This window comes from Hippopotamus amphibius, chromosome 1 (assembly GCF_030028045.1).
Source record: "Hippopotamus amphibius kiboko isolate mHipAmp2 chromosome 1, mHipAmp2.hap2, whole genome shotgun sequence".
NCBI classification, from domain to species: Eukaryota; Metazoa; Chordata; class Mammalia; order Artiodactyla; family Hippopotamidae; genus Hippopotamus; species Hippopotamus amphibius.
In genome coordinates this window covers 148,759,105-148,779,228 of record NC_080186.1, presented here as the reverse complement: position 1 = coordinate 148,779,228, position 20,124 = coordinate 148,759,105, and the positions used below count along the sequence as shown (strand labels likewise).

General features: G+C 39.2%; 1 protein-coding gene across 4 annotated transcripts in view; it reads right to left on the bottom strand.

Moving 5' to 3' along the window:
• Window positions 1–5,719: 5,719 nt before the first annotated feature.
• FAM114A2 (family with sequence similarity 114 member A2) overlaps window positions 5,720–20,124 on the bottom strand; it is a 39,108-nt gene continuing 24,703 nt past the window's right edge. For all 4 annotated transcript variants that reach the window (XM_057730343.1, XM_057730373.1, XM_057730364.1 and 1 more), the window contains exons 12-14: window positions 17,561–17,633; window positions 14,544–14,597; window positions 5,720–11,696 (exon numbers count right to left, since the gene is read on the bottom strand). In XM_057730343.1, coding sequence (XP_057586326.1) covers window positions 11,595–11,696; window positions 14,544–14,597; window positions 17,561–17,633 — 229 coding nt within the window. In that variant the 3' untranslated portion in view covers window positions 5,720–11,594. The remainder of the gene's footprint in view (window positions 11,697–14,543; window positions 14,598–17,560; window positions 17,634–20,124) is intronic.

The following is a 20,124-nucleotide window of genomic DNA, read 5'->3' as shown; positions in this document are numbered from 1 at the left end:
CTAGAAGAATTCCAGATGGAATTTGCTCCCTTTCACTTCTGAAATTCTATGATTCTATCCTTCTATGAAATACATATCTCCCCTGGTTATTTGTGTTGTATAAGGGACATCCTAAAGACAAATTATTTTTAAGTAACAGTCACAACTCCATGATGGAAGACAGCTGGCAGAGGAGGTTCGTGTGGGTGGGCCTACCACAAAGGCAGCTGTTAATTCCCTGCTCCTCTACCCAGTGCTGACCTGAAGTGACAGCATACTATTGCAGATCTTTGGCTAGCTAAGACTCGATGATGGTCCCACCCAATTTTATCTCAACACCTTTGTATCTAAGGCCCAAATTTACTAGTCACAGCAGGAGCCAAGAGAACAGAGGAAATCCACTTACCTATCTGGAGCTGGAGGGCAAACTCTTCTCTGCACTGGGCTAACAGATACTTTCCCGGACTTCTCTAAAGTTTTCATGCTTTCTATGCTTCCTCTTTTCAGGCCTGGGGCGAACAAACCTATTGTCCAAATAACCTAAGGCATCACAGTCAGATCATGACAGATATTTCCAGCCAAAGCCTGGGGCTCAATCCCACTCCACCCCTCACCCCTTTGGTTTCCCCATCAGTGGCAAGGCACACCCTCCATAAACTGTGGACTTATTTCTATGCCAGTCTTCACAATGCTCCCCCCTCTGACCCAGAAAATAGTCATTTATGTGTTCAAAGATGTGTATAAAATGGTAGCAACTATAGCATTATCAAAATAATAGACCTAACAGAATAACCTTAGCTAACATATACAATACTTATTTGTTTCATTTCCTAAACGTTGTTCCTATATTAATTTATTTAATCAGCGCAATGACCCATGAGCCAAGTACTGATTATTCCCAGTTTAGAACTTGCACACCCCCTTTCAGTAATTGAAAAATAATTTGAAACAGCCTGAGTGTCCAATAATAAGAGATTTGTCACATAAATTATGGAGCTTCCCTAAATAGAATATTATAAAGTTATTATAAATAAGGTTAAAAATATTTAATAAGACTCAAATATGCTCAGGTTTGGTAATATAGAAAGCACAGGAAATAAAACTACATATAATTGAATTTGGGGTGAAGGTGCATATGAAAAAAAAAATACCACGTTTAGGTCCTTGGCAGGGAAGGCTTTCTGGAGGAGGCTGGCAAATAGCTGAGGTTTGTTCAGAAACCTAGTAGGGGGCTGGGGCAGGGGTTGTCCTCCTGATGGAAGCTGCATGAGCTGTTGCCATTCACAGTCCCAGGTAACGAGGCCAAAGGGGTGGCTGACAGACTTTAAAGATCACTGTTCACTTACGACACTGTCACCAGCTACACAGTGAACATAGTCGAGTCCTATCTCTTGGTTGTTGGAAACTGTTGGCCTCAGTTTCCCCATTTGTACAAAGGTGGTAATAACAACCTTGCCTGACTCTTCCATGAACCAGGCTGGAAATGCAAAGCTCAAGTGAGGACTTAAGCTTGGGGATTCTTAAGGTGAGCTGCGGCAAAGCAGGGCTCTCTCTCCTGTCCACTTACTGAGGCCTTAATACAGACTGGAGACCAGGCAAAAGGCTTGCAAGCACATACAGGGCCAGTATCACGGGTCTGTGACCAGTACAATCAGATAAGGCCCACGCTCAGCAGGGCCTATGCTTGAGGGTTTAACGCTCTGTGGTCACCATCGTGAATGCTTAATAATTTTATATTTGAATTTAGGTCTTGTAAGCAAAGTCAGATGGACAACGGAACGTGCTGGGGGCTTGGAGCCTTGGCTGACACGTGGCCTAGCTCACTTTTTCTCAGGGTCAGGCACCAGGCACCTGTGAGGTCTGCACTAGCCCACCAAGTACACCTATGCCTGAGAGAGCACAACATTCAATAACAAATAAAAAACACCATGCAGGCCAAGAGAGGAACCATGGAAGAAAGTAAAAAGCTCTAGCCTTGCTTTTTGAACAAGGAACCCCGCATTTTCATTTTGCACTGGAGCCCACAAATTAAGTTGCCCTGGGCAAATCCAAACATCCCTATAAGGAATGTGCTTGTTTTATTTCATTTCACAGGCAAGGAAGTTGTAGTCAGAGTTTACAGTGCCTAAGGTAACATAGCTGGAAGGAGCTTAGACAGAACTTGAACCCAGGTCAATTTGAACCCAGAGCCTGTGGTCTAACCGTGCTGCAGGCAGTCAGGTGACTGCATGAGTGGGGAGTCCCTCCAAAGCAGTAGCCCCTGATGCCTTCCAACCTCTATCAAGTCCGTCACGATTCACACCAGGAGCAGTCTCACCTGGATAGAGAAGGCAGCGCCCACCTGGGGGTTGAGAGAGGATTAGGTAAGCCCTCACACCTCAAAATACTCTTCATCAGCTGAGACTGTCTGGCCTGATCTCATCCAGTTTATGAGATTCCTCTCTGCTGGGAAGCTGAGTAAGCCCCAGAAAAAACCCACAGGGAGCACATTTCAGCAGAGCCACTTACAAATGAGTAAACAGACACTCCTCTCAACCCCTCCAGACCTCAGGTACCCCATCTTAAAATGGGCGTGGAAATACTTTCGTGGAAGCTCTTTACACATGGAAGGTGGTACAGTTATCACTAAACACCACCCGACTTTGCCCACATCAGCAAGGACTTGCTAGAGCTGTATGCTTTTACTGTACTGATGATTTGTGTAGGCACTAGCTGATGTATTATGGGCACTGGGCTGGAAATGTGAGCCACAGCATCTTCCGGGGGCGGGGGGCGGGGTGTGGGCGAGCAACACGCAGGAGACTTCTCAGAGAAGCCCAGTGTTCACGGGAATATCATTGGCCTCCAAATGCTTTGTCCGAGTTCCCAGATCCCTTCCTGCCAGTCTCTACATTAAATCTTACTGTTCACAAAGTGGATGGTAGTGGGGTGGGGATCTGAAGTCCACCCAGCAGCTTGGACTTCAGGATGAAGGAAATAAGCAGATCTAGCTGGTTCAAACTGGTTGGGGTGGCCAGAATGAAGCTTGGTCATGGGTTTACTTCCCCTGCTGCATCCCTCAAGCTTGCAAACCAGAAATGTTGGATCCTTTAACTAGGAAACATGATCACAGATGGGGACAGTGTGGGGACTGGAATTGTGTTTCAAGGGCTTTATCACCTCAGTCCTCATTCTGGGAGGTAGGGATTACCACTTATATGCCACAGTGGAAGAAATAGGCTCAGAATGGGAATCATTTACTCAAGAATATCTTTTAACTTTCTAGGCTCATGGTGTCAATTCTCCTTAAAGTTATCTTAAGAGATGCACAAGATGTCACGAGATGAACAGAGGCAGATGTTAGGATTCCCACGTTATGGGTGAGGAAACTTAAGACTCAAAAAGAAAAACTAAAGGGCTCAGGTAAGAAGCCCCATTTCTTCACTCTCAGCCCCCATGAGGTCCCAGAGCCTAATGAAGACAGAAACTAATCTGGCTTGCAGAATATCAGGAAGCTTTGCGGACCTCATAATATCGTCAGACATCTTAAGAGTCATAATCATCAGAGCTCACATTTATGGAGGGATTACTATGGCCAGGTATTGTGCCAAGCACCTGTGTATCATCTTACCCAACTCTGCAGGGCAGGTGCCATCCCCATGCTACAGGCCATGAAACAGAGGTGCCAAGGGTTTCAACAACTTGCCAGGTCACACAGCCAGTAACAGGTGGAGCCAGGATGTCAACTGAGGCTGTCTGGCTCCAGAGCTCACCCTTGTTCTTAAACAGCTTTCTGTTCTGCTTCCTCTGGGGAAGTGAGCAGGGTAAGGGTTGCAAGCTAACAGATCCGCCCACTCTAGGTGGCACCCCAATTCCATTTGAGTGGCCCCCTTTTTAAGCCATGCCAACCTTTAAGATATAGAACCAAAAACGACCCAAAGGTAGTCTCCTTAAACCCCGAGGAACTTCAAGATGAAGGAAACCCCTCAGCAGTATTTTTGTTTGTGCTATCGTGTATTGTCTCTCCTCTCCCATTATATCTTGGTATCTTTCACCTTGGCTGACAGACACCCTGTCCCGGTCTCCTTCCTACAGTGTATTAACAGCACTAGTTGTTTTGCTGGGAGGGCTTAATATGAACTTGAATGAGCCAGCACACCGATATTTTATCTTCCCATTGCCTGTCTTTTATGTAATCAAAAGAGACAGGCTATAATATACATTCAACCATCAGGACTCTTAGGATACCCTAAGTCTATTGGAGAGAAAGGGCTTATTTTTCACATCCAATTGGGATATAACGGGAAGTCCTAAGTAAGTCTCATTCCTTTGAAGGGTGAAAAATCATTCTGTTACCCTTTCTGTCCCTCAGCCTGCCCAGGCTTATCTTCCTTCCTACAGGGCAAGGTAGGCAGTTCCTAAATTATTCCTTTACTGCCCCCTGATAGGTTCAGGTCAGAATTAGCTAATTGGCTCAGCATCCACTGGAGCCATGGAGAATCCAGACCCCTTGGCCCAATCTCCTCTTTTCACACTGAGAACCAAGCAGCAGTCAGTGCAGTGGCTGTGAAGGCAGGCAGAGCTGGTGGTCAGTCTGCTCCCCCGCCACACACCGTGTTTCCTCAGGCCAATGTCTTAACCTCTGCAGGCCACCGGAACAGTTCTGGCTTTGTTGGGCTGTTGTGAAAATAAATGGGATAATGTAGTTAAAACCTTCAGCACGCTGGCCTGGTACATTGTAACCACTCAGTTAACTTAGCTATTATCATTATCAAGAATTATACATTGAAAGTGTCTCCATCTAAATCTTGTGAGTTAGAGACTAAACAGCATTAGAACCCAGCTGTCCTGGATAGCTCCTGTCAAAACCTTTGTTTATAAATGGCTTTTATTTAATTTACAATGCTTCTTTCACCTGTTTGATACAGAATTTGCCTTTAATGATGCTGGAAACAGAATTCCATAAACACCTTTTCCACTGAACTGGTGGATTTCAATGAACAACAATGGGTTAGAATCACCCAGAAAACTTCTCAAACCCCTTCCACTTTGGAACCTGCTCAACTACCTGCTTATGAAGAGGAGCCAGACGGTGCTGCACTTGTAGCCATTCCTGCTTCCCAGCACCTGTGATAGAGATGGTCACCTGAAAAAGAGGCCCCTTAGGCCTTTGTTAAATGCAGGAAGTGGGAAACATTTCTTGACTCTTTGGCTTCCTTGGCCCAAAGCCCTCCTCCTTTTTTTATTTTTTTAAATTGAAATAGGTATTTGTAGACTCACATGCAATTGTAAGAAACAGAGACTGTGTATACTTTACCCAATTTCCCCCAATGGTAACACCTTACAACACTAAAATAAAATTTCACAACCAGGATACTGACATTGATACAATCCACCTACCTCATTCAGAGTCCTCAGGTTTCCTCGTACTCATGTGTCCATGTGTGTGCGTGCGCATGCACACCTTTAGTTCTATACACTTTATCACGAGTAGGTCCGTGTAGCCACCACCACAGTCAAAGTTACCCCATCACCACAAAGATATGTTGCTCTTTTAAAACCACACCTACCTACCTACTTCTTCCCCCATCCCCATTCCTAACCCCCCACAACTATTCATCTGTTCTCCATTTCTGTAATTTTGACATTTCTATGTTATATAAATGGAATTATACACCTTATGCAGTTTGGGGGGGACTGGATTTTTTTCACTCAGCATAATTCCTTTAAGAGTCAGCCAAATTCTCCCACATATCAACAGTTTGTTCCTTTTGTTTTTTTTTTTTTGGGCACACGGGCTTAGTTGCTCCGCGGCATGTGGTATCTTCCTGGAGCTGGGATTGAACCCGTGACCTCTGCATTGGCAGGCGGATTCTTAACCACTGCGCCACCTAGGAAGCCCCCAGTTTGTTCCTTTTGATTGCTGAGTAGTAACCCATGGTGTGGATGCACCACAGTTTGTTTAATCATTCACCCACTGAAGGACATCTGCAGAGTTTCCAGTTTGGGGCTGTTACAAATAAAGCTGCTGTGAACATTCATGTACTCCTCTTTCCAATTTGATCACTAATTGATTCAGATGCTCATACTTCACTGAGATTTTTGTTCCTGCTGCTGCAAACATGACTTGTCACCATACCATCCTTTCTATGCCAACTCCTAGTGGCTTTGGATAATCTGCCCAGATGCTCCCCTACAGATACTCATCACTAGACAGGAGCCTTCAAGCCTTTCTCCTAAAAGAAAGAAAACGGAAGACACATGAGTTTGGGAGCCAAAGTGGGCTCACACTGCAGGGGTTTTGCCATTTACAGTGGTGAAGTCACACGTGAGCCACTTAACTCTGAATCTGTTTCATAATCATAATAAAGTAGCTGATAGTTATTAAGGTTTCTTTATCAACAGCTTGTGGTGGTAGTGTAATGTAATGGCTAAAAATAGGAACTCTGGTGCCAAGCTGCCTGGGTTTGAATCCTGACTCTACCACTTGTAGGGTATGGGACCTTAGGCAAGTTATTTGTGACCTCCCTGTGCCTCAGTTTTTCCATCAAATAGGCACACTAATAGTTTCTATCTTGTGAGGATTAAATTAATACACACAAAATGTTCAGACCAGAGCCTGGCACACAGTATTTACTAAGCATTAGTTCCCTTTGCTATGTGGCAGGCACTACTCGAAGTACTTTGCACAGATTATTTTATTTAATCCTATCAACTTGACAAAACAAGTAACTTTATAATACAAGTGCTATTATGAGACCGATTTTACAGATGACAAAACTGCAATTTAAGGGATTAAGTCATTTGCTCGTGATCACAGGGCTGGAAAATGAGGGAACTGAGATTCAATTTTGAGTCTTTGCTTCTCACTTCCACACCATCCTGCAGGCCCATGAACTGGGGGTGGCAGTGCCCTGCCTGGCAGAGCAGTTACTCGATTTACAATGAAGTGTATTCCGTGGTGCCTGGTAGTCAATGGGCTCCATGTGTGTTAGTGTCCTCTTGTAACTACTGGTGGCTGATGAACAACAGATCATTCTATCGTTCTATATACAGCAGAAATTGTCCTCTTAAGATGCAAACAACTAAAACAGAAGTAGCAATTTGACGGTTTTGAGAATGCATCTGCAAACATTTGCAATATGACCTGCCCAACAATCACAATTAGACTTGGGACAAGTCCATCCGACTCAGCCACAATCCATTACAACAGAGCAGCTTTTCTAACTTCCTTTCTCAGGAGGGCTTTGCAGCTACCATGCAGAGATCGTTCACACAGGGACACTTACGTGAGCTCCTACAGGACAGAGGCCACACATTCTGCAGTATGTTCTCCAGGGTCTGGGATGGCCTCTCAGTAAGTGTGTGTAGAACCCCAGGGAGGCTCTGGTGTAATGGAGAGACTAGACTGGGATTCAAAAACCCAGGTTCAGGTCTCCACTGAGCCTCCTATCAGCCATGTGACTTTGTGGGCCACTTCTTTCTCCTATGAGGCCTCAATGTCCCCAGCTGTGAAATGAGGGGTTTTCACCTTACATGCTCAGAGTCTCTTCCAGCTCCATACTCTCTACTAGCAGCACATCACTAAGCATCCTTTTCCTTTTTCCTTTCATTTTCCCCTCCCACTCCCCTCCTTTTGCTTCCTTCTTTCTTTCAGTCAGACAACAAGTATCTCCTGCCATGTGCCAGACCCAATGCTGAAAGCTGGGAGCTCAGTGGTGAGTGAGACAAATACAGAAAAAAGGTACTTAAGCATCTGCTGACTTACTGAATGCGCTAAATGCCTACGAATATTCAATTCTTACTTTGAAACTTTTGCTTCAACATACATGTTAACCACGCAGTTCTCATTACACTCAACGATATGCCTGGAAGAGGTAAAGGAAGATCAGATTGTAGTAAACACTTAAGAGCAGGCCTTCAGTTCTGACATAAACAGCTACAATTATTATGTAGACACTTCAGGCTTAAACACGTTTGGCTGAAATTGCCAAGTCAGTGCACCAGTTACCCAGCTGAGACTGGCTGGTAGAAACTCTGTGACAAACTACTCCCATTCCAACTTTAAAAACATGTTTTAAAAAATTAAGCATACTGGTGCACGCACAGCTGAGTTGGGGAAAATGACTTCCTCCTTAGAACTAGCTTAAGAGCATAGCAATGGCCTGTGTGTACATAAAGAAATAAATGTGGGGATGACAAGAAGATATAGATGATGATTCAGTTCTACTTGTAGTCTCTGTATCTGCCCCCTTACAAGAGTAGGCCAGTCAGAAACTTAAATGTCTAGAAAATTCAACACTCATGTGTGAGGGTGAAGTGATCAGTCACTGCAGCCTTCCTTTACCTTTAGTTTAAAGGACATGTTAGTTCAGACAGTAGCCTGATTTATAAAAAAATTTCCCTGAAGAATTGATTGGGGAAGTGATAGTTAGACATGAAGGGACTTTGGGATTTGGCTAGATGATGTAATGACAAGAAAGGATGTGATAACAAGGGCTGCAAGTAAAACCGGGAGGAACGAGTGGACTGGTTGGTGCGTGAGGAACAGCAGGTTGAGACTGAAAAGTCACACTAACGGGCGAGTTTTCAAAATTCTCCTCATGTATTTGCCAGAGGCCTAGATGACACATTAATTAAGAGGTTTGCTATTTTTAGAACTTATTTCTCAAATGCTTCATTCTAAGTCATTTATGAAAATGAGCTTCACATTGTAGTGTTAAGACATGACAAGCGATTTCAACCTTTGACATTTATGAGGAAATATCATGCTTATTGAGAGTGCACTGTGGGCACAATTTTATTCAGGGTTTTTGCAACCTGAAGAGTATGCTCACCTTTAAAACTCAGAACACGTCTAAAAATATAGAAAAATGTCTATTTCTCAACTGATGACATCAATAGCAATTACTTATAAAACACCTCTCCCTCAAATAGGTCTTTAGATAAAAACAAGTACAAAAGAGATGGTCCTCATTCAAGCGAAGGAACCCACAGGATCTTGTTTCCTGATTGTAGGACTGGAAAATTTACATTTGTGCATCAGCCCTGATTTCAGATTTGTGGTAATGCCACCTATATGAATTACAAATGTACATTTCAGAGGTCTGTCAATCTAGGCATCTATATCTTATTAAAAAAAAAAAACTATCAAAAGCAAGTAAGGAAAATATAGCTTGCCCTTAACACATTTCCAAGGTACTGTATAAGGGAAAAAAGGACAAGAATTAGTTCATGGAAATTTCTATTTCTTTTAGATCAAATTAATGACGTCTCTTGATCACAGCCTTTAAAGACCCCAAAAGTAGGAAGAAAAACATTTACTCCAGTAATAACTGAACATTTAACCTATCAAGGTGTTAAGTGAATTGGGAAGGGAGGGTAGCACATACTATGACACAGCAGTAAATCCTATGTATCAGAAAACTTAAAGGAAGTAGCACCAAAAGAGTAGGTATCATCGTGTACTACACCGTGAACTCACCCCAAATGAATAATGAAGCATGCACCAGCCAAGAACCAGCACCATAATCCAACAGGTTCCAAAGCGTCCCCTGAATCTACCCTATTCCACCTATCAATAAATGTTTATGCTATTTCCCTAACTCTACTGAATCAAGGAACTTTCATTCTTTTTCATTATACTCTAGGTGAAAGGCAGGCAACAGTTACTCAGAACTAATTGGTCCTTTCATCCTTTCATTGGTGGTCTCCTGAATCCACAAACACATGTGGATGGGTATGTGGGTGAAGCTGCTGAGAGGGATGAGACAGAAAGAAGAGGCAGTGAGTCACACTGGCCTTTTGTAAGGTCTAATCTAAAACAGGTGAAATTGAGGGTTGCAATCTGGACAGATGCATAAAAAAAGTCACTGTTCTATCCCCCGCATCTATACCCCTCTTCTTAAAAGAAAAACCTTAGATGTTTACAGATTGAAGAGTAAAAACTACAAATTGCCCTTATATGAGAGTCTAAACAGGCAGTAGGCAGTGTGACCAGTTTCTAAACCTGAAATATCACACTCAGGGATCCAGGTTCAGACACAGCAACTGAGCCTGAGTCACAAATCAGGGCTAGGGACACTAGCTTTATTTATCACAACACAACCGCTTTTCTAAAATTATAGAATTACTTTCTTTGGGAAGGGTAAAATGTGTCTACAAAAAAGAAATATTCAAAAACTTTTCTCATCATGTTAGAACAGAATATAAGCAGAGTAACATTTTAGTGATGTTGGTATACCTTTTTAGTCCAAATCTACTTATTTTCCTCCTTGCTAACAAAATGCCCCCTACCCCAAATAAGGTGATCACATAGAAATAGTCTTGATATCTACCTATGTTATAGCTTTGCTTTGCTATTTCTTTGGTCTGAGAAGATATTCGGACTCACATTTGGAAAAGTAAATAAAAGGATCAACTGAAGTGATTATTACACTTTATTTAAAGGTTTTAAAAGATAAGGGGCAGAGCTCACAAGTTACCTGAATCATTAAAAACCACAAAGGTGGAGAACTTTTTTTTAAAAGAGTGAATACCAAAATAGCTTTGAGGAAGAGGATAACCTGTAAGTCTTTCAAATTGTTGAAGAAAGCAAGAGAAGGCTTAAGATATGAAGGAAAAAAGTTATATTTATAAACATGCTAAAGAATACATTAAAAGAAACAAAAAAGAATGAGTAAAAATATACTGTCAATCCTTTTATATACATCAACGTCGTTTCTATGGGACTCTACTGTACACTTCAACAATATTCAAACAACAAAATCCCCATCACTGAAAGAGCTTCAGCACTCCTTTGGAGTTGGCTATTATAGAATTTATCCTGCATATAGGGTATGCAAGAAAAACACCCTGGAGACTCAGAATATCTGCAAACATGAAACTTTTTCTCTAAATTGCACTTATTGCTCTTGAATCCAGTACAGTGGGGGTCAACTACAACTTGAAGCTTGTCATCTTGGGGTAGGAGAGTAATTTGAAGCCAAAGGGCACTTTGCTATAGTTCATTCATGTGGCTATAAGTATATTTTATAAGCTTCTCCTCAATGCCAAATATTTACTGAGAATTAAACAGCAGATGAAACTTTTTAACCAATTCCATGTAATAAAGGGTGATCATTACAGAGTTTATATACACTCCGTTTTCTTAAAGCCATAGATTTTATTATAGAAAGGAGAAAGAAAACGACATAAATAGATTAAGCCCACAAATTCCCGAATACTGAATTATTTTTCCTCTTGCTTAACAACCAATTACATCCATGGACTGCAAAATTATATCCATGACAAAATTTTTAGTGTTTTGCATCTTATCAAAGAAAGACAAATATTTTTGCCTGAGTGTCCCCTTAACCTTTACCTAGAGCTATTATTTCGAACTTTCTATAAAAGTTTCTTTTCAAATAATGTATTAATTATAACAACTGGGAAGAGCAGTGTGAAGACTCGAATACTTCAGTCAAGCAGTGACGGCAACAAATTTCCTTTAAACCTGCTCTCCTGCCTGGATTTTTATATACTAAAATAACCTTTCTCCCTCACTTCTGCAGGGGCACCCAGAAGAGAGTGGCATTTCTTGGCCATCAGGAGTCTCTGTTCTTCAATGTTCTGACAAAGGCCTCCGGACCTGTAGCTCATGCCTCTGGTAATTCAGTCTTGTTCTCAATAAGAGAGATCTCCAGCACGGGTAAAAGTAGCTGAAAGGCATCCTGAATGTAGGAAGCACTGTTTGATGCCTATAAGGATAATGATTAAAAAATAAGAAAAAGAAACTATTGCAGTCACTTAGGAGAGAAAATATAAGACAACAAAAAAAAACAAATTAATTTGTACAATCTAACTGAATCTGTAGCCTGACAAATAAGAATACAGACCTAACCATTTCACTAAAGTTACAGGGGAAAGAAGGATCCAGCTCTTAAAACAATATGACAGCACGAAAAAAGAATGTCACCATTTTTGTCCAACTTGCCCATCAGAAATGATAGCCATTCTCTGGCATCTCGCTCAAATTCGGCATTCAAAGCTTATTTACTCCTTGATAGAGGAGGTAATCCTGTCACAGCATTTTAGTCAATTACTCAAAGAGGATCTAAGAAGGCTATAAATCCTACATCAATAGGATTTCTAGTCCATTGTGATTGTTCTTGCACGGTCTCAACATAATCAGTGAACACAAAACAGATGCTCACAAATATAAACAAGGAATACTGCTTTTAAAGATGATAAAGTATAGATATGTTTCTGTCTAGTGCAAGAGACATGTTTAGGAAAACGTTGGAATCATTATGCTCAGAGTTTGTCAGACTTCATTTGTATCTGACGAGTTCTGACTTTCCAGAAAAATAACAAAGTTCATTACATTAAAATAAAAATGTATAATTCCAAGGACAAGAGTGTTTCAAATCTGTAAGCAAGAACAACCAACTCAAAACAGCAAAAGAGTACCCATATCATGAATATACCTTTTTTGATTTATCAATGGCAAGTACTCCTATTTAAACTTCAGTGTGACATTTGATACCAAATTTTCCAGCCAAAAGAGACCTCAGAGCACATCTAGTTAAATCTCTTATTTTGTATAAAGATAACAAGACTGCCAAGAGGTAAATGCCTGGTCCATGGTCCTAGTGCAAATCAGGGGAGATCTAGGACAGGACTGGGCTCCCGTTTTGCAAGCTTCTTTCATCTCTAACACTCTGCCATCTACTAAATCATAAACTTACTTTTTTTTAATTGCTTAAGTGATCAGAATAATTCCCTATTAAAGGAAAACTATGCAATTAAGGAATGAAAGGCATTTCCTCATCGGTAATTTTAAACGAATCTAAAATTAAAGAAATAACAGTTTAGTGGCAAAAATATTTTTTCAATTCATATTTAAAACCTGATTATCAAATATATTTTCTCCCCTCAGATTTAGATAAATATGTTTTAAACAAATCATAAAACATCTAAAATTTTGCACAATTAATTTACAAGATAGAGCTCTTTTTTTTTTATGCTCTTTATTGGAATATAATTGCTTTACACTGTTGTGCCAGCTTTTGCTGTACAACAAAGTGAATCAGCTGTATTTATACACATATGCCCCATCCCCTCCCTCCCACAACTCCCTCCCACCCTCCCTAACTCAGCCCTCTAAGTCATCACCCTTCATCAACTTGATCTCCGTGTGCTATGCAGCAGCTTCCCATGAGCTATCTATTTTACATTTGGTAGTGTATATATGTCAATGCTACTCTCTCACTTCATCCCAGCTTCCCCTTCGCACCCCACCCCATGTCCTCAAGTCCGTTCTCTACATCTGCATCTCTATTCTTGCCCTGTCACTGAGTTCATCAGTAGCATTTTTTTAGATTCCTTATGTATGCATTAGCATACGGTATTTGTTTTTCTCTTTCTGGCTTACTTTGCTCTGTATGACAGACTCTAGGTCCATCCACCTCATTATAAATAACTCAATTTCATTCCTTTTTATGGCTGAGTAATATTCCATTGCATATATGTGCCACATCTTCTTTATCCATTCATCTGTCAATGGGCATTTAGGCTGCTTCCATGTCCTGGCTATTGTACATAGTGCTGCAATGAACATTGTAGTACATGTTTCTTTTTGAATTATGGTTTTCTCTGGGTATATGCCCAGGAGTGGGACTGCTGGATCATATGGTAGTTCTATTTTTAGTTTTTTAAGGAACCTCCATACTGTTTTCCGTAGTGGCTGTACCAATTTACGTTGCCACCAACAGTGCAGGAGGGTTCCCTTTTCTCTGCACCCTCTCCAACATTTATTGTTTCTAGATTTTTTGATGATGGCCACTCTGACGGGTGTGAGGTGATACCTCATTGTGGCTTTGACTTGCATTTCTCTAGTGATTAGTGATGTTGAGCATCTTTTCATCTGTTTGTTAGCCATCTGTATGTCTTCTTTGGAGAAAGGTCTGTTTAGGTCTTCCGCCCATTTGTGGATTGGGTTATTTGCTTTTTTGGTATTAAGCCACATAAACTGTACAAGATAGAGCTCTTCAAACATGGAATCCAGAAAGCATCACCCATGGAGGCAATATAATCCATCCATGGACTTAAACCACCCACTTCCTTAAATCTAATGAACATATGAGGATTATGTAAACACAGGTACCTTTTTGACATTATAAAGCAAATTTCTGGGCAAGGAAATGACAAAATGTTTTGTTTTCATAACTAATCTCCTCTGCATAAACCTTAGTCCTTTAGGAAGCAGTGCTAGCCTACCTGTAATTTTCAGCACTTCGTGTTTACCAGCTGATCTCCAGAAGATATTTCATTACTGAGAATTGTCCATTAATTACAAAGAGGTAGTAATAACTAATGACAGCCTACTGCTTCTTCCTCTGCAATTCACCTGACACCTTCATCTTTATGGTTTGTAATTAATGAACAGGAAATATGCATTAAATATATACCATTTTGGTCATATCTGCATCAACACAGCTAAACTAGTGGAAAAAACATAAAAGCCAAAAAGTAAAAACTTAAGAAGAGTTATTAATACATAACTCCCTAGAAGTTAGAGACAAAAAATAATTAGTACTACTAACCTCTAGAAACACTGCAGTGATTAATGGATTAAGAACATCTGCCTTTTCCTTGACCTAGAACAAAGGATAATGTGTTAGGAGAGCATCAAACATTAAAAAAAACAATAGGTAAAGTATGATCCCACTTTGAAACACACCCATATATTAATATAAGCACAGAAAAAGTCTGGATCAGACTCAGGAAGGGCTTTAAATTTCCTTCTTTTTATCTTTCTATCCAAATTGACAGTATATTCCTATATAGTTTTTACTGACTTTAAAAAGTAAATTCATTTTGGAGCGGGGGTAGAAATGGTATATTTGACCACAAAAAATTTAGAAAATTTTTAAAACAAAATGTACAGATGCAGAACATGTGCTCAAAATACTCAACTGGTTTTTAAGATGGGCTGTTTGGAAAACATAGCAAATTTAATACTCGCATGTGTTAGCACCTTAGAGATAGTCATTGCTGGGTTAAAGTATCCTTAGGAGCACATGGGAAAATTTAGCCTCAGAAGATTAACTTCAGGAAACCCAGAACCTCTTTTAAAGAAAATACTAAGAGGAAAAGAGAAGCTATCTCACAGAATTATCCCTTACAGAAAAAAATCTAAACTCAAAGTGAGAAAAATTAATTTGGGCCATGCTCTTAACTAAAATAAATATAAGGGCCCAGAATAACTTTCCTGCCACACTGACACTTACACTTAGTACAAGCTGATTTTTTTTTTATTGAGGTACTATTGACACACAACACTGTACTAACTGCAGACGTACAATATAATGATTTGCTATCTGTATACATGGCAAAATGATGACAATAAGACTAGTCAAAATCCACCACTAATAAGTTTTTTCTGGTGATGACAACTTTTAAGACCTACTCTCTTAGCAACTTTCAAATATGCAATACAGTATTATTAACTATACACATCATGCTGAACATGACATCCCCAGTGCTGTACATTATTTATAACAGAAAGTTTGTACCTTTTGACCCCCTTCACCCATTTCACCCAGCCCCCACCCTTGCCTCTGGCAACCACCCGTCTGTTCTCTGTATGTATGAGCTTGGTTTACTACAAAGTGATTTCTATTTGTCCATTTTAAACGCCCTTGATTTTATCACAATTCATGATTACACATGTCTGAATCATCTTCCATAGTTCACACACCTTCAATAAATTTTCACAATTCCTTAAAACAAAACAAAACAGAAAAACTTTAACTACAACTCTCCTACTGGCTGGCAACTGCAAAATATGAGAGTTGCCATAGTCTAAGTAAGGCACTGTCCCTTAAAACTAGAGTTCAACTTTGGGATTTCTATCTTATCAAGGTCTACATTCTCAGTACAGGTCTTGAGAGAGCAGTACAAAATATACTGAAGACTGTATAAAAAAGAACAAAAATGAGTTGCAAAATTCAGTTAGACATAGATAAACTGATTCTAAAATTCATATGAAAATGCATAGGATCCCAAACAAAAAAATCTTGAAAAAGAAGAACAAAGTTTGAAGACCTATACTTAATGATTTCAAAACTTACTACAAAGCTACAGTAATCAAGACAGTATGGCACTTGCATAAGGATACACACAGATCAAAAGAACAGAAATAAGAGTCCAGAAACAAATCCCTATGTCTATGGTCGACTGATTTTAGACAAAAAGGGCCAACACAATTCAAGGGAAATTTTTCAACAAGTGGTGCTGGGACAACTGGATACTCACATGCAAAAAATAAAGTTGGGCCCTTACCTCACACCGTACACAAAAATTAATTCAAAACAGATAACAGACATAAACATAAGAGCTGCAACATAAAACTCTTAGAAAAAAACATGAGTAAATCCTCATGATCCTGGGTGAGGCAATGATTCTTTAGATACAATACCAAAAGAACTAGTGATAAAAGAGAATATTGACAAGCTGGACTCTATCACTATTCACTATCAAGAAAGTGAAAGGACAACCTATGGACTGGAAGAAAATATGTGCATATCATATACCTGGTAAGGAACTTGTATCCAGAGAAAATAAAGAACTTCTATAACTCAATAATAAATAGCAAATAATAAAAAGACATAATTAAAATCAGAATAAATAATAAAATAACCCAATTTATGAAATAATAATAAAAAACTTAATTTAAAAATAGGCAAAGGACTCACAAAGACATCTCTCTAAAGAAGACACACAAATGGCTAACAAGCATGAAAAGATTCTCACCATCATTAGCCATCAGCGAAATACAAATAAAACCCATAATGAGATGACACTTCATACCTACTAGGTCTGGTAAAATTTTAAAAAACAAAAACAAAAAAACAGATAATAGCAAGTGTTGACAAGGACGTAGAGAAACTAGAACCCTCATACATTGCTGGCAGGGATGTAAAATGGTGCGACTACTTTGAAAAACAGTCTGACAGTTCCTTAATGGTCTGTATGACCCACGTGACCCAGAAATCTACTCCTAGCTATCCACCCAAGAGAAATAAAAACATACATGCATGTTCATAGTAACATTATTCATTACAACCAAAAACAGTAAATAATCTGAATGTCTACCAACTGATGAATAGATAAATGTGGTTTATATCCATAAAATAGAATGTTATTTGGTAATAAAAGGAAAAACTGATACAGTGTGGATGAACCTAAAAAACATAATGCTAAGTGAAAGAAACCAGACACAAAATACCACAATATTGTATGATCCCATTTATATTAAATGTCTAGAATAGGCAAATCTATAGGCAGAAAATAGATTAGTGTTGCTTAAGGCTAGAAGAATGTGGAGGGGAAGGGAATGGTAAGTGACTGCTAACGGTATAAGGTTTTCTGGGAGATGATGAAAACAATCTAAAATTAGATAATGGTGACTACCACATGGCTCTGTAAATATATTAAAAACCATTGAAACATACACTTAAATGGGCAAATTTTATGATATGTAAACTATATCTTAATAAAGCTATTCTAAAAACAAAACAAAACAGACATTAGCCCAATGAAAGTCTTGAATTCTTACCCCAGCAGTTGTTAGGCAGGTGGTGAACTCTTTAGACAGAGAAGACAGCTCTTTACACAACACAACTGTCATCCTAGAAAAAAGGAGAAAAAGGAGAGTTCTTTTTTTTTTCCTCTTTTTTTTATAAAGCTACTATCAGAAGAAAACAAATCACTCCTGGTACTAAATGTGAAAGAAGGCAGTTTTTAAAGCAAGTAAACACACCTAAATCAACTACATATTTGGGGGCCCATGCTATAGGAAGAGAAGGTATAGTCCTTAGAGAAACATTTTCTATAAAATTCTCCACAGAATACTATGCTTTCAAATTAAATCAAAGGAAATAACTAAGATACATTTTAAGGAGACAAGGTAGTACTTAAAAGATCCTACATTCCATTTAGAAATATAGTTAAATTAAATATTGATTCATTCATTCATTTATTCATTCAACAAATACATACTGAAAGGCTTCTGTCTATCAGGTACTCCTGAGCACCGGGGATTTATTAGTAAACAAGCAAAGCATCAGTTTTCATGAATACTAACTTACTTGCTGATTGAGTAGGAGACTATAAATATAGAAAGAGATGGATGTTTGTATATGTTTATAGTTATATGTGTATATATTTACACACAGACACATAAACGTATACATATATTTATATACATAGTATGCACTAGATGGTGATATGAGCTAAGAAAATAAAGCAAGTAAAGAATTCAAAAATGTATCAGGGAAATGCAAACTAAAACCACAATGAGACAGCAACCTAGAGATTGTCATATTGAGTGAAGTAAGTCAGACACAGAAAAACAAATATCATATGATATCGCTTAAATGTGGAATCTTAAAAAAAAGAGGGTATAAGTGAAGTTATTTACAAAACAGAAGTAGAGTCACAGATGTAGAAAACAAACTTATGGTTACCAGGGGATAAAGCGAGGAAGGGTGGAGGGATAAACTGGGAGACTGGGACTGACGTATACACACTGCTATATATAAAATAGATAACTAATAATAACCTGCTGTATAGCACAGGGAACTCTACTCAATAGTCTGTAATGGCCTACACAGGAGAAGAATATTAAAAAAAAAAAAAAAAAGAGTTGATATAGGTATAACTGCTTCACTTTGCTGTACACCTGAAACTAGCACAACATTGTAAATCAACTATACACCAATAAAAATTAAAACAACAACAACAAAAAAAAAACATACAATGGTATATCACCTCATACCTGTCAGAAGGCTATCATCAAAAAGAACAAAAATAGGGGCTTCCTAGGTGGCGCAGTGGTTGAGAATCCACCTGCCAATGCAGGGGACACGGGTTTGATCCGTGCTCCAGGAAGATCCCACATGCCACGGAGCAACTAAGCCTGTGCGCCACAACTATTGAGCTTGCGCTTTAGAGCCCGTGAGCCACAACTATTGAGCCCATGTGCTGCAACTACTGAAGCCCACGTGCCTAGAGCCTGTGCTGCGCAACAAGAGAAGCCACGGCAATGAGGAGCCCGCGCACTGCAACGAAGAGTAGCCCCCACTCACAACTAAGAAGAAAGCCTGCGCACAGCAAAAAAAGACCCAACACAGCCAATAAAATAATAAATAAATAAATAAATTTATTAAAAAAAAAGAACAAAAAGAACAAATGTTGGTTAGGATGTGAAAAAAAGGGAACCCTCATACACTGTTGGTGAAAATGTAAATTAGTGCAGCCATTGTGGAAAATTGTATGGAGATTTCTCAAAAAACTAAAAACAGAAGTACCTTATGACCCAGCAATTCCAGTCCTGGGTATGTATCAAAAAAACAAAAACACTAATTTGAAAAGATACATGCACCCCAAATGTTCACAGCAGCATTATTCACAATTGCCAAGATACGGAAGTAACCTAAGTGTCCATCAACAGATGAATGGATAAAGATGTGGCATATATACACAGCGGAATACTAGTCGGCCATAGAAAAGAACAAAATTTTGCTGTTTGCAGCAACGCGGATGGACTTGGAGGACATTATGCTAAGTAAAGTAAGTCAGACAGAGAAAGACAAATACTATACGATATCATTTATATGTGGAATCTAAAAAATACAACGAACTAGTGAATATACCAAAAAAGAAGCAGACTCACAGATATGGAAAACAAACTAGTGGTTACTAGTGGGGAGAGGGGAGGGGCAGGCAACATGGGGTGGGGAAGTGGGAAGTACAAACTACTGGGTGCAAGACAGGCTCAAGGATGTATTGTACAACATGGGGACTACAGCCAATATTTTGTAGTAACTGTCTATGGAAGGTAACCTTTAAAAATTGTATAAAACTTTTTTTAATTAAAAAAAATAAATTAAATTTTAAAATAAAATAAAAAATCCTATCCTTGAGGAGGTTAAACTGATCTATGTGATAGCGAATTAGAGAAAAAAAGAATGAGAAAATGGTAGAGGATAGTATTAGATTGGTGGTAAAAAAATACCCTCTAAGAAGTAGAAACCTGAATTCAGTGAAGGAAAGAGCCATGACTGGAAGAGCATTCCAAGCAGTGGAAATAGATACTTTTCCAAAGAATAGGCTGCTTTG